The sequence below is a fragment of the Nannospalax galili genome, unplaced genomic scaffold (genome assembly GCF_000622305.1).
Source record: "Nannospalax galili isolate Female #2095 unplaced genomic scaffold, S.galili_v1.0 scaffold1895, whole genome shotgun sequence".
In the NCBI taxonomy this organism is placed as follows: domain Eukaryota; kingdom Metazoa; phylum Chordata; class Mammalia; order Rodentia; family Spalacidae; genus Nannospalax; species Nannospalax galili.
In genome coordinates, this window is record NW_008336020.1 from 135,977 (window position 1) to 150,887 (window position 14,911).

Genomic DNA, 14,911 nt, shown 5'->3' on the forward strand with positions numbered 1-14,911 from the left:
CTATAACATCTTCATTACTGTTTTACACAATCACAGCTAACATTTATAAGCCATCCCTTTAGGGCAGTGTCAAAACCTGCATAAGCATGAGCTCACACATTTGTTATGACCATCAATTATGTAGGTGCTAGTACTGTCATTCTCCTTTACAGGTAGGAAATTAGACAAAAAGAGATTAATTTGCTCCAGGTCACAGAGCCAATAAAAGGATAAAATGGGATTGACTGTTTATTTACAAGGATAACTCAAAAATAAAAATAGGTTTACACACGCATTTAAGTGATTTTGGTCAAAACATTTTTGCTGACTATCCATTGTGTACAAGGTACTAATTTAAACTAACAAACCAGTTAATGTTAAAAATATAAAGTCCTTTGATATCACTATCAAAATAATCTTCTTTGGTGGTCCACCAAGAAGGGAAAAAAACGGTGTTCTTTCAAATTGCTTTTCAATATCCAAAATACGTCCTTTAAAACAGAAGGGAATAAATCCCAACAATGCTATTTTCAATGCATACATTATTTCAAAACTCACTGCAGTGCCTGAAGATTAGGTGCTGCAAGCCAGACTCATGTGAAATAAACCTTGATTTCACAGAAAAGTTTGCACTGATAAATACATATGCTTAATTAATTGCAGTGTAAGTTACATACACATGTATATCAAAGAAAAATGACAGATGAGGAATTTTCATGGAAGATGGTGAGCTGCCATGGACTCTGCTTCTCTTGATTTTCTGAGCAGGGCTTGCTTGAGGGCACTAATTTTCTCATCAAGTTCCGCCAGTGAATAGTTCTGCTATAAACAACAGGGACACAAATTGCTGAATAAGATTTTGAAGCATCTTAATGCAGATAAAGTGCTAAATGAATTATAAGTATTTAAATATTCAATAGCATGTTACTTTTTCCTCCTGACAATAATTATAAAATTGAACAAACGCATATGGTGCCTATGCCATAAATTCCATGTAGGCAATACATTCACATAAAATAAAAAATAGTAAGTATTTAAAAAAATGAAGTACTTTGGACAGAGGTGGCCGCTGTTACCCTCGTGTGTGCGGGTGTCTGTGTGGTTGTGGAAGTCAGAGGTATCATCCTTGATTGCTTTCCATCTTTTTTAAAAAAAAAATTCTTTATTTTATGTGTATGAGTATATTGCCTGCATGTGTGCAGGTGCACACATGTTGTGCAATGTCTGTCGGTCAGAAGAGGGCGTTGGATCCCCTGGAACTGGAGTTAAGTATAGTTGTTAGCTGCCATGTGTGTTCTAGGAAACGAATCCAGGGCCTCTGTAAGAGCAGCCAGTGCTCTTAACCACTGAGCCATCTCTCCAGTTCCTCCACCTTACTTTTTGAGATTGGGTCTCTCAATGAACTTGGAGCTCACCAGCAGTCTAGACTGGCTCTCTGTCTCCCAGTGCTGAGATTATAGCCCGTGCCACCCTGTGTAGTTTTTCACGCAGGTGGCTGGGCTCCCAACTCAGGTCCTTCTGCTTGCTGCAGCAACCCCTTTCCACACTGGTCATCTCCCCAGTCAAGAAGTCACCTTTTTGATTTAGATAATACTAACATTAGTAATGTCCACAAAAGGGAGAGTGAGAGTAGACTGAAGTTATTTATTTGAGCATTTATCATTTTTAAGCACTTTGCAACCAAAACATTCTTCGAGTATTAAAATAAGATCAAGGTTTTTGCATTTACTTAGCTTGTCTGAGTTCTTGAAATAAAACCATTCCTCTAAATCAACCCTACAGTAGAAGCTTTTATTTTATTTTTACTTTTTGTCTTTTTGACAGGGTCTCCCTGTAGACCCAGCTGGCCTGGAACTCTGTGTAGACCAGGTTGGCCTTGAACTCACAAAGATCTTCCTGCCTCTGCCTCCCAAGTGCTGGGACTAAAGGTGTGTGCCACCATGCCTGGCTAAAAGCTTTTATTAATAAGGTCTAAAACTCATCAATCTACGGTAGAAATCACATGAAGACACAGTAACTCAACTTACTTGAGGTAGTTGAACTTTTCTTCTTTTTCCAGAGAAGTTCTAGTTCAAAAGTAACAAAATGGCAGATGATCAATATTTAGCAAACACAAGCATTTTTCCTCTAAGAATACTGTACAAAACACAGGCAACCTTTGAGAACTCTGACATTATCTCAACCAATACCCAGCTTCTTATATTCAAAGATGGCGATACTTAAGTATGTAGTATGTAGTAATGGCGCAACAACATCTTTTCTCTGGCACCCACATACTTTCTCATTAACTACAAGCTGCATATATATCCTCTATGCCTGATAATTGTGGTAAGAGGCACTCTTGGGATTTTCTATTTTCTACCTGGTTTCTAAAGCAAAGCAAAGCAAAGCAAACAAAACAAACAATACCCTACCCTAGGATACTGAACAAGGGAAGTAGCAATAGACATAAAAGGGAATTTGGTGCATCAGGCCAAGAAGTAAAGACACATATATCTGTGTGCAGGCTAGAACATGCCTTGACTATCAAGGGCACTGTGCTTGTCTAGGCAAGCAGCTCTTTCTCCTCTGTGTGAGTCAAGGGGATGCCTAGCCCACCCCAATGGTCTTGCCAGTGAAGGACATGGACACAGGTCCAACTGTAGCCAATGAGTAAGGACAGTCTACTGGGAGTTAGGGAGAAAGTTTCTGAAAGCTTCCTTATTTCCTTTGTGAGAAAACATTGAAAACATATGAGTTTCTCTGGTCACTGATATGTGGAGATAAGAGAGTGGATAGCAGTCTTTCCATCTACCAAGGAGAAGCCACGACAGACAGCTGAGAGGAGTAAGGACTCAAGTCCTTTTTAATTGTTACTCAGCTACTGAATCAATGATCGAGTGTTTTCTCACTGGGACTTCCTCCTGCATCATTTCCACACCGAGTCCAGACTTCTTGTAGATGGGATGCGGATGTGGCACAGTGGTGAGACATCTGCTCAGTATGTGAGAGTCCCTAGGTACAATCCGATTTTGTGTGTGTGTGTGTGTGTGTGTGTGTGTGTGTGTGCGTGTGTGTTAGTTGAAGCTGACAGCACTTTCAGTGACAAATTACTAAGCCTTTTAAACTGAAATCTTATGAATTCTTTTAAGACTTTGTTTGCCATTGAGTATATCTGAGAAAGAAACTGAATGCACATAGCAGAATTTCTCATGAGCATATCTGACCAAGATTTGTAAGAAATTAGAGCTCACATTTTCTTTCACGTCAAAAGCTAATCCAAAGAACGCCTAAGTATGTCTTTTAGCAGTAGTTATAACAATAATCCATTAAGTGTTAGAATTATTAAATATGGAATAACAGAACTCAGGTTAATATGTTCCTTCTTTTGCCAAGCTGAGCTAGATACCTGAGGTAGGGAACATGGGCAGGTGGGGCTTAATTTCAATCTATCCACTACCTTCCCAAGGAGTGGCTTTTTAAATACTTGATTAAAATGTACTTTCGCTTTAACTGCTAGATTAATCAGTAGAATACGAGTTTCCATGTCATAAACAATCAGGTAATTATTATCATGAAACAGAAATAAAATAAAAATATCAGAATGACAATAAGAACATAGTGGATCAATGACTAAAATAGTAAAGGGAGTTGGGGGCTTATTTTAGGTCTGAGCATGATATTTTACAAGAACATTTCTATGCACCATATCTAGTCTGAGTAGATAAGCTTTAAAATTTGTTTTAGGTAATAAGAACATCTCAGTATCAAAGGGGAAATTTTAACAAAGTTTGATACTTGAAATATTTGAGAGTACAACACACCAGCCAGCAAAACAACCACATGAGGACAGTCCAAATGTCTCTTCATTCTGTGTTACACTGACAGGTAATTTAGAGCTATATTCATAATGCCTGTGTCCTAATGAAAAGATGATGCTATGCACACAGATCAAGGGTACCCATGCTCTAAGGCAACTAAAAGGTAAGGAGGCCTCTTCCACGACCATCCACCCTGTCTTCCCATTTTTATCAGCTGCAAAGGGCAATTGATTTTACAGGTGTACCATCTTTTCTTGTCTCGTTGCTACAACTCAGACCTTCACTTCTCTCTATCTTGAACAATGACATACTTAATTTTTTTTATTATTTCTAATTTATTTTATGTGTATGAGTGTATTGCCTGCATGCATGTAAGTATACCCATGTTGTACAATGCCCGCAGATCAGAAGAGGGCATCAGATTCCCCTGGAGTTATAGACAATTGTTAGCTACCAAGTTACTTTTTGTTTGTTTGGTGTTTGTTTTTTTTTTTTTTTTTTTTTTTTTTTTTGTCTTTTTTGAGACAGTGACTCCTTAAGTAGTCCTGATTGGCCTGGAACTTGCTATGTAGACCAGACTGGCCTTGATTTTAAGAGATCTGCCTGCCTCTGCCACCTGACTGCTGGGATTAAAGATGTGTGCCTGAGTACATTTTTTGAGAGAAGACTTTTTTATTTTTCAGAAATAGTTGACTGAAGTTGATCCCTCAAAAGAGAACATGTAGGTATTTTAAGCACTTAAGCTAAAGTTTTTTTTTCCTATTATGAGAATATTCATGTTTTGTTTTTAGAAAAGCTTACTAGTCTTTTAAAGTCAGGAGAGCTTTGTCATTAGGAAGGAAAGAAAATTAAAAAGAAAACATTTAGCTTTCTTCTGTGAATTAAACAAAATTTACAACTTCTTTTCTGCTAACGTTCATTCTTTCATATGCTATGTTCCAATATTACCCGTGACTATAAACCTCTATCTGGTTTCTAGACCTTTCTTCATATTTAGAATTCATCTATATATGAATTTAGATAAACACATTTCAGTTAAAATCTTTTCAGAGTTTAGAAATCCAATTTTCAACAAAAGAGCAGCCCTCAGGGAGTCTGCTGGACGGAACGCTCCCTTATGCCCTAACTCAAACAGTGAGGGCTGCGCCACATAGTCTTTTCTGTTCACCGCGAGGCATAAATAATGTAAAACCATGCAACTACTATAAATGTACTCACAGCATGAGGATGCTGTGCTCTATCTTCTCAGGGCACAGTGTTCTCAATTTCTCTCATGTGTGAAAACAATCAAATATAAGTTTTGAAGATCTGGAAATGTCTACAAAGCATTCTTTTTACCAAGGCTGCCATCCCTCCTTTCCTGAATGCCTAACTCAGCAGGCTAATTCTGTCAGTATTTCTAGTTCTTCCTGCCAATACAGTTATGGTATCAACAGGCCTCAGGCCATCGACAGTGGCAGTGTTCGTTCTCGCTGGAGTCTCACAAGCTTCTCAAAGCAGATTCTCCCAATGGTCTAAAGTATGTCATATCACTCAAAAAGTTTGCTATTTCTTTCTTCATATCTTCCTATACTTTGAAACTCATGCCCCTCTGAAAAATATCAACCCCTCCTGATTTTCTCATTTCTACCAATGACATTAACGTTCTTACTAACCAGAAACTGAACTTGTCCTTTTCCATATCCAATTACCAACAGCTGTCAATTTTTCTTTCCTACTTAACTTTTTATATTCGCCTTCCTGTCCCTATTTCAAGATCTTACTTCACACCTAAGCTAGTATAGTGCTATCTCCTGTTTTATCTCCTCCTATAGTTAAAATATTATAAATCTAAATACTGCATTTATAAATCACTTCTCTGCTCAAATGCTTTCAATAAATCCCTACTCTCCCTGCCTAAAAAAGAGAGAAACAGCTCTCAGGTACAGCATTTAAGGTTCTCTACAACTTGATTTCTTCTTTAACAATGCATTGTGTATTATGTATAACAGATCTACAATAAAAACAAACCCCCCACAAAATTAGGTTATGAAGGTCTTTTGTTAACTAAGTCACTATTTAAGATTTCCTAAACCATAATAAGAGTCATGAAGGCTTCACTAGAGGTCTCTGTTACAACCATACTATCTTCTAAGATCAGTTCTACTGGTAAAAAAAAATTGTATTAAAAAGCTATGGAACTGAACCAAGGGTTACTTAATGAAAGCGGCTTGACAGAGAAATACTTGGGAAGGAATTGCTGTGGGAAGTTTTCTGGGAAGAAACATTCAAAGTAGAAAAAATTTGTAATTTGTAGTTTAATACATTTCCTAAAATTAGATATGTGCAGGTTAGAGGAAAGGACCTTATATAGATACCCCACACATGGCTTCTGAAATCAAATACATGCTTTTACTGAGGGTTTTTTTTTTTTTAACCATGTACTACGCAATATGCTAATTATCTTGTGTCATTTAATTTCAAACCTTGATACTTAGCATAAACCTCATTTTATATTTGAGTACAGTAAATCACTAAATGCTATCTCAATTTTTATCATTTACAATTTGCTGCCCATTTTTGTTCTGTACATTCTTCTAATACCCAATTTGTAACTTAGGATTACTACCCTATCAAATAATCTATGCTAATGTGCACTTTTCGACATAATTTTTCAGAAATAATTTTAATATGACTTCACTTTTCATATTTTCTTTTTAATATGGTACTTAAAATTCAAAACCCAAAAGAGGCAAGCAAGCAAGCAAGCAAGCAAACCCAATCAGGCATAGTAGCTCATACCTACAATTCCAGCACTCAGGAGGCTGACGCAGGAGGATCAAGAGTTCAAGGTCAGCCTGTGCTCTATAGTGAGACCCTGTCTCAAGCAAACAAACAAACAAGCAAGCAAGTCAACCAACAAGCAACCACTTCCTCCACAAGCAAGCGTCAGAACAGATAAGCAGATGGAGGTGGAAGAAAACAGAATGAGCTTGGAGTTGTCTGAAACACCAATGTACCAAAGAAAACACTTATCAGCAAAATAGAAAAGGGGTTAGAATGAGTGAAGGAATGAATGAACAAAGACCAGAACTGAGGAATTAGGCGAAGACCAGTCTTTAAAAAGTCTGGTTAAGGTAAAGAAAATAGGTGAGAGTATAAGGTGTGAGCTTGTTTAGGTATCAAGAAATGTACTTATCTATGAGCTGAGGGGAAGAGTCTAGAGCAACAAGGATTACCTGACAGTAAGTTCTAAAAGCAAAGCATTTCTTTATAAGATAGCAATTTCAGAGTTACAGAGTGAACCATATCTAAATTAATTTATTATGCCATGAAAGTGGCCTAAAAGAATGAGTAATGGATAATAAAAGTATCCCTACATTTAAAAAATATTTAGAACCAAAATTTTTAAAGAATCAGATACTCCCCTACATAGGACTTTATGTTTTAATCATTAAAAGTGTTTCACAGATAGGTCAATGAATGAACTACTATACAATAGAAGTTTTTAAAATAAAATAGCACTTTGTTTTGTTTTGTTTTTGAGACAGAGTCTCCTATACTCCCAGCTGGTCTGGAACTCCCTCTACAGACCAGGTTAGCCTTGATCTCAGAGATCTACCTGCCTCTGCAGGTGCCACCATGCTCAGCACCACTTTTTAAAAAGACATTAATACTTACTACAGGTTGAAAATATTCAGGAGAGATGCCCTCCAATTCAAGGATTTTATCTTCAAGCTTTTTAATTCTCTGATAAATGTCTCTTGGCACTGGACCACCTAAATTAATAGAAAAAAATGCTAAAATTCAAATTATTATCTTACTATTTTTATTCTTAAACTATCAAACAAAGACATTGACAAGAAACATTTAAACTTAAGAAAGTAAATAATCCAGGTACGTAGTGGTGCATGCCTTTAATCCCAACACTGGGGAGACAGAGGCAGGCAGATCTGGGGCTGCAGGGAGACCCTGTCTCAAAAAGACCCAAAAAACAAAAACAAAAAGAAAGTGAACAAATAAAAACAAATAAATTATTAAAACCTGTAAATCGCAGTTTCACACTGTACACGAGAAACACTGTACTACACTTCTTTTTAAACACTAGTATGCCTCCCATAGTGCTGTGAATTTTCTGTGAAATTCATTTTATGAGATACTGAATAGCTTCAGTAGAAAAATTAGTATTTATAGTAGATGTTAGTAGTTACTTAGTAGGAAAAAACAACAACAACAAAACTCCAGTGATAAAATGATCGTGCAAATCAATCGTTGAAATAGTTCTCTCATTACTTTCCTTAACTGGCATTTCCCTAAGCATGATCTATTTTCTCATTTGACCTGGAAGAATATTAAAAGGGGGCTTTCCCATAATTCTGAATTAAAACCTTTTGGGGAAGGACATGGTATATTAAAGATACTTGAATTTCAATTTATTATATATTCAGAATCCTCTACTTCTTAGGAACATCACTACTGTAACCTCTCTGGTTTAGACTACCATAATCTGTCTGGATTACTACAACATTCAAGAGGTCTCCCTGTTTTTGCCTTATTTCCAAAGAATGTACTCTCAATCCAGGAGCCAATCACTACATAATATGTAAGCTAGAATGCATCCATTCTCTGTTCAAATCCTTCAAATACTGTTTCACTCAGATTAAAGATTAAAGCCCTAACAATGGCCCACCAGTCCCTACACTTTTCCCAAGCAATTATGGTTCCAGCCACTTAATTGCCTTTGTTTTGTTACTCAAGCAGGCTAACCAATCTGACTGCGTTTTAGCAATGGTGGGTCCCCCAACCTCCACAATCCCAAGGAAGTTTACTCTGGGCCGCCTCAGCGGGTATTATGCAAAACTTACCTGATCTGAGATCTTCTCTGACATCCTTTTGAAAATGCCGGAGCTACTGCTTCCTTTAACAAGCACCTCCTCTTAATTTTTTCCCAACACTCTGTTCATTTCATCATTTGCCTTCCCACTCCAGTGTAAGTACCAAGAGGACTAAGAGTTTATTGGTTTTGTTTAGTGAGTATGGCTGGCAACTTGTACACCACACAAGCCAAGGAATTATCAGTTCATAGACTAAAAGGCTTAGCACAGAGCAGGTATTCAAGAATACAGGTAAATTATATCAAAAGTATCAGGTTGGTTAAGTATGAGAACTCTTGGACTTAGTTTCTCTTTTTTTTGAGGTGTTATAAATAGGATCATGGTTGTTCATGCTCTTGAATAAGGTAAAATAAGTAACTTGTTCTTTTGACTTTGCTCTCAGCTCACTATACCTAGCATGTCCCCTGCTTACCCCAGGATCTTTCAGGAGCCACTTCAAGCTTCACTGGGTCCTGAAGCATTACCTGCAACCACCTCCCATTGAGGCTTCTTGTGCCTCCACCATACCCCTCTTCAGCATCCCTTTAAAATTCTACTTCATTATTAATCATTCTCCCATAGACTATGTCTTTGAAGACAGAGCCGATGACTACATTGTGTTAAGTATTCCTTGATTCTGAAATAGCGTTGACACACAGTTAAGCAGTCAAGATATTCTTTACAATAATTAACTTCTTGACACTATTTGAGATTTAACCATTCAGTCCTTTTAGGTATTTACATTTTAAACCCATCTACTTCCGGGGGAGGGGATTGGCTCTTCATGGTAAAGTCTTATTACCCAAAGATTAACTCCTTCTCCTTTCTTAGTCCACCTATACCTAATACTCCAGCTAGAGTCAGAAAATTCCTGGACTGTATTTTGTGCCTCTGAGCTTTTATGCAGAGACTATTCCCTCTTTTTGGAACATGTGGCTCTTAAGAGTATTCTTACTGATTCTTCAAGGGCCCAAATACCACTTTATCAGCAGTGCCATCCTCGACCTTCTCTGAGAGATGAACACTAGCTCTGTGGCCTACTGAACAATGCACATCCTGAGAAGGTAAAATCAACAACTCTTCCTTCGATAAACATTTGAGCACCTGCTCTGTGCCAGGCCTTGTACGAAGTTCAAAATGTCATGGACACAAATGGCATGATTCTACTCTCAGTCTTTGTTAACTAGCGGAGAACACCAACACTGAACAAACCGAAAACTTCAGTACCAGCTTTCAAGGAGGACAGGAATACTGGTGCTATGAGACTATATAAAAAGAGGATCCACGCTAGTCTAGGATTTGGAAGGTCAACATGGATGCAAAGGCTATTAAGCAGTCAAATGAGTGGCAGGCAGAGAGGAAGCTCAGTGACTGGTTTGGCTGGAACTCTAGGTCTCTAGGTATGGATGATCCCATTTAAAATTAAAGCTTCCTCCTGTCACAATTTCCTTTCTCTTCTCTCAAGCAAGCTTTTACCTTTAGCCCTTCTCCTGTAGCATACCAAGTGATTTATTATTTCTACCATCTCCTCTGCCCCAAATAGAATTTCTGCTTAGATGTGGTTTCAGTATAAAAAACAGGGTCTGGATTATAGCCAGTGCTTAATATTATTGTTGAATGGTGGAGAAATACTAAGTTTGGTATATATTTAAGGACTACACAGAACCATTAAGGAATTTTTAACTGGGTAGAAACAAAGTAAGCCCTGAACTTCAAAAAAGGCAATCTGGCCACGGGGTAAAGAATGACCTAGAAGAGGAAGTTGAGTGGCAAAGAGCCTGTTAACATCTTTCTATTACTCCAAGACAGAGATCATTGTGGCTTCATTTATAGCAGTAGTTGTGGAGAGAGAAGTGGATGTATTTGGGAGACATTTAGAAGGCAGAATCAATAGGACATGGTATCTAACGGGGGAACTTGGCCTTGGCAGCCAGTTAGGAATTATGTTTCCTTTATAGCTGTTACTTACTATTAATATCTTAGGAATGTTACATTTACAGCTGTCCTTATTTACCGTAAATCTTGGGTATGTTATTTGAGCTCTTTGAGCTCCAGTTTCATTATCTATACAATAACAGCACCAATGCCACAAAAGAACACTGTTAAGCACAAAGCTGACAGAGGCATGACACTTTCAGAGTGATTGGCACTATTGTTCAATATTATACATGGGTTCATGTTCTCTATCCCTTTTATTCATTTACATGCTCATCCTCATGGAGAGCCTTACAGAACAAGACCACATTTACCAGTATTTTGTAGCTGGCAGTGTGGATGATTTGAATTAGAGGTGGTCACTCTAAGTTTTGAAACTGGCCATCACAAAACATTACATTAATTTTTAGTTATGACATTGATAAACTAAAGTTAACAGAATCCGGTTGGAACTTGCTTCCCAATCTACCAGCATTTTCTCCATTTAGAAAGTCCAGAGAGCTGTACGAAGGAAAAAGAGCAAAAGCCTGGAGAACTGCAGATTCCTGGCTGTCCTGACAGTTACAGCCAGAAGGACGGCTGTCAGTGAAGACCTGGAGTAAAGGAATGCAGTTCTCATCCTCTTGCAAACTTCACGGGGCATACCCAATGCTCTGCTTACCAGTCTGCAATCGCAAGTGAGCTTCAATGTTCTGGAGCCGCTCTTCCACAGCCTGATTACCACAGTCTCGAAGCATGCCAGCAGGGTTATGACCTGACCCTGGGATTCCTTCAGATCTAGTCTGTGGTCCATATGTATTCACAACTCTAGAAACTAGGTTAAGAAACTTTTTAGAGTATGTGACTGTATGTTTCAAAAACAGAAATTCTCCCTCTCTCATAGGACTTTATGTTCTTTTGAGAAACATCTCTAATAACAAACCCCAAATGAACAAAGGCAATACTTTTGTTTTAAATGAAATTTAGATGGGAAAGTTACTTTGATTCTATTCTGTTAATAATCTACAATAAATTTCTGCCAGTAACAAAGATATTATGTAATGGTTACTTACCTTTTACATGACTTTTAAATCCAGGGTAAGGGGTAAAGATGGCATCAGTTCTTGCACAACTATTTTCTAAGGAAAATTCGCATGAACGTTAGTATAAATATATTCTTAATTACAACTGTATGAAATCTGATAAATTTCCAATTTGATAATTTATAATACATTACTCATAAGAGAATTTCAAATAGTAAAAAACATTAAATTACTATCACATCCAAATAGAATTGAGTGGCTTTTATCTGCTAAATTGAATCATATCTAATATTTTTATCTACTGTTTAGATTTACATACAGAAAAACCATTAGCATTAAGTGGCATAACAGGATAATTTTTTTTAAAAAAATCGGTATCACCATGAACCATCTGGGTCTTTGGAGAAAATGACTTCAATATTATAGAACACCATAGTCTAACTATCATAGTAACAGAACTGAATTTACTGAATATCTTTTTTTTAAATCCAACATTTTTATTACCAAATTAGCATCTAATAAAAGGATTAATTGTATATTTTACACCTTTTAATTTCAGAACCTCCATATAAAAAAGACCCTGAAACCTCAAGTACAACACATACTTTTCCTCTGTACCTAAGATTTCCAATGTTCATTTAAAAGACACACATACACACAACAATAATAATTAAAGAGGTCATGCAAACGAGAGTGGAGGCATGGGGGAAGCTGAGGGGAAGGTGGGATGATGTAAATAACAGTATTCATGCATGAAATTCTCAAAAAATTTTAAATGATTTAAAAAAATTTCTGATCAAAATGTTCTTTACTCCTTCTAATCCTACCTTTCAAAAAATGTAATTTTAGGAAAGACATGTTGTAAAATTTGTTCTAATATTTTTTCCAAGCTAAAACGTACAATTCATTTCAAATTAGATACCCAATAAATTGTAAGGGAAAAAATTGGAAACATGTTAATATAATATTAATTTAAATACTGAAATAATTGTCAGTTATACGCACGTATTTACATAATACCACAATATATAGCAAATATACTATGCTTGAGTAACAGAAATACCATACATTGGCAGTAAGTTTTTTGTAAAATTTCCATAATTATTGTATAAAAACTGAATATGAAGTGAGATACTGAAAGAAATTTTTTTCTATGGAATTTGATTTTTAAAAATCAATTATTCATTCTTAGGTCAACTAAAGGGTCTTCAAAAGAACAAACACATTAAAATGTATTTTTCCAACTTAAGTTTCTTTAGTAGATCTGCTTCTAAGTCAAATTGTATAAACAAACTTCCAAATGCACTTATCCTTTACATTTAGAGACTAAACTGTCACTTTCTTTTCTTGGAATTACCTTCACAACGCAGTTAAAGTGCCTACACTTCTCCATTATCTCCCTGGCTTTCCACTGGTCTAAGGGTTAAAAGCAGCAGCAGCAGCAGCAGCAGCATCCTTTCCAGAGCTACACTGCAAACACAGAGCCCCACCAGAGAGATTCAGCACGGTGTGAAGATGCTGAGTGCAGAGGTGCTAGTCACTCTCCTCAGCAATTCTTGCTAGCACTGTTTTGAGCCAGCAAGGGACTGAATGGGCCAAGGAATCCTGCTGAGCATTTCAATTCTTGTCAATTTCTATCCCCTGGTGGTTTGTAATAATAGAGTTAGCAGGAGAACAGAGGAATAGCATTAGTGACACTTGTGCTTCCTCCCTCAACAAACCCTTTCTCATGAGTTACATGTAACTGGACTGCAGCACCTAAGATTTTGCCACCGTTGTACCTGTTGTGAAGAGCTAAATCTGGAGATACACATGAAAAAGGTCGAACTAACTTAGGACCTGAAATGAGCCCATATTATTTCAAAAGACAAACATTCAATCAGTGTGGTATGAGTCACTTCTAGTTCCACTGACAATTCTGTGTTCACAATAATTAGCTAAGACACATTATAAAGCAACAAAGAAAAATGTTTAATCCAAGTATGAACCCTTCTCTGTAATTTTTTCTAAGAACCACTTGCTCTAATTAGTATGATGATGACAAAATCTAAAGCTATTATTAGCTATGCAATATGTAGATGCTGCAAGTATGCTGCAGATATGTAAACATACCATGGCATCAATTGAAGAGGGAAGGGAGAAGCTGATGAAAACCAGCAGATGTATGCAGGATAGAGAAAGCAAAAGTCTAAAACCACGGTCTTCATGACAAGCTAGTGTGCCCATGACAAAACTCAGAACTAACCAGAAAACTGCTCCCTCTTGAGGAATGCCATCAACTTCACTAAGTTCACTTTCTGTGGTAACCTAACTTCACAAATACATTTATAGACTTGAAACTCACCCTCCTTTATTTCTTCACAATGGTGACCTGAACAACCCTGCCACCCAACATTCTGCCTTCATTTCCCAGAGGAACTTCAACCTTCCCAAACTGTGGTAAACATCAGTCATTATCTGTTGGCATGTATTTGATTTTTGTGTAAGCAAAATGAAATCCAACTTTGTAACACTGTCTATTATTAAGTAGAAGGAAATTCCAATACTTTAATTACCAAGTAAAAACCTATGAGATCAACTGAATTATGTTCTTAATGCTATTCATTTTTAAAAACAAAAGATTAAAACAACAGTAAAATAGTTTAGAATCCTATGATAATTAAGTTCTAGTTACCTTGATTACAATCAATAACATTGCAAAATTCCCTTACGTTGTTTTCATTGATTTCAGCTTGTTTTCTTTCAATAAATGCAGATATTCGTCTGTCAATCTATAAACAAATGTTTTAACACCGTAAACGTAAAAGGACTTTTAAAGTGACACCACTCCCTCCACCCCCCAGACTTCTTACTTCTGCTTTTCCAGCCTTTATTTGAACTACTTCTGGATCAAAATGGATTTCTGTCTTCTTCACATCTCCTAAATCATAATCTTTAAGCGTTTCTTCCTCTTGCAGGTCCCCAACGGCAAATTTGGCACTTGGTTCACTCCTGTTCCCCGTTTCTGTTTTTCTTATCTCTTCAACAGCAGCTGAATTCTCTTTAATCAAAGACTGAAGTTTTGCTAAAAAGGGCTGAAAAGAACACAATGCCATCTGCTCAGGTTCAAACTGCTCCAAACTTATTATATATTCATATACATTTCTGCTAAAAGAATATTTAATATTGAGCATTAAATTTTAAAGTTGGTGCACAGGATATTATAGGTCTGACCGCATACAAGTGTTCGCTGTTTTCTGATGCTGTGACCCTTATCATTTATTGTAAATTTGGAAGGAAGGAAGGAAGGAAGGAAGGGAGGAAGGAAGGGAGGGAGGGAGGG

At 36.9% G+C, this 14,911-nt stretch overlaps 1 protein-coding gene across 3 annotated transcripts in view; it reads right to left on the minus strand.

Annotated features, from left to right (window-relative positions):
- Positions 1-210: 210 nt before the first annotated feature.
- Positions 211-14,911, minus strand: part of Mbip (MAP3K12 binding inhibitory protein 1) — a 20,777-nt gene continuing 6,076 nt past the window's right edge. Inside the window, exons 3-9 of one of the 3 annotated variants that reach the window (XM_008830814.3) lie at positions 14,442-14,663; positions 14,264-14,360; positions 11,620-11,685; positions 11,229-11,381; positions 7,440-7,537; positions 2,007-2,045; positions 211-801 (exon numbers count right to left, since the gene is read on the minus strand). In XM_008830814.3, the coding sequence (XP_008829036.2) occupies positions 694-801; positions 2,007-2,045; positions 7,440-7,537; positions 11,229-11,381; positions 11,620-11,685; positions 14,264-14,360; positions 14,442-14,663 (783 nt within the window). In that variant the 3' untranslated portion in view covers positions 211-693. The remainder of the gene's footprint in view (positions 802-2,006; positions 2,046-7,439; positions 7,538-11,228; positions 11,382-11,619; positions 11,686-14,263; positions 14,361-14,441; positions 14,664-14,911) is intronic. The other 2 variants (XM_008830816.3, XM_008830817.3) reach the window with 2 other exon arrangements.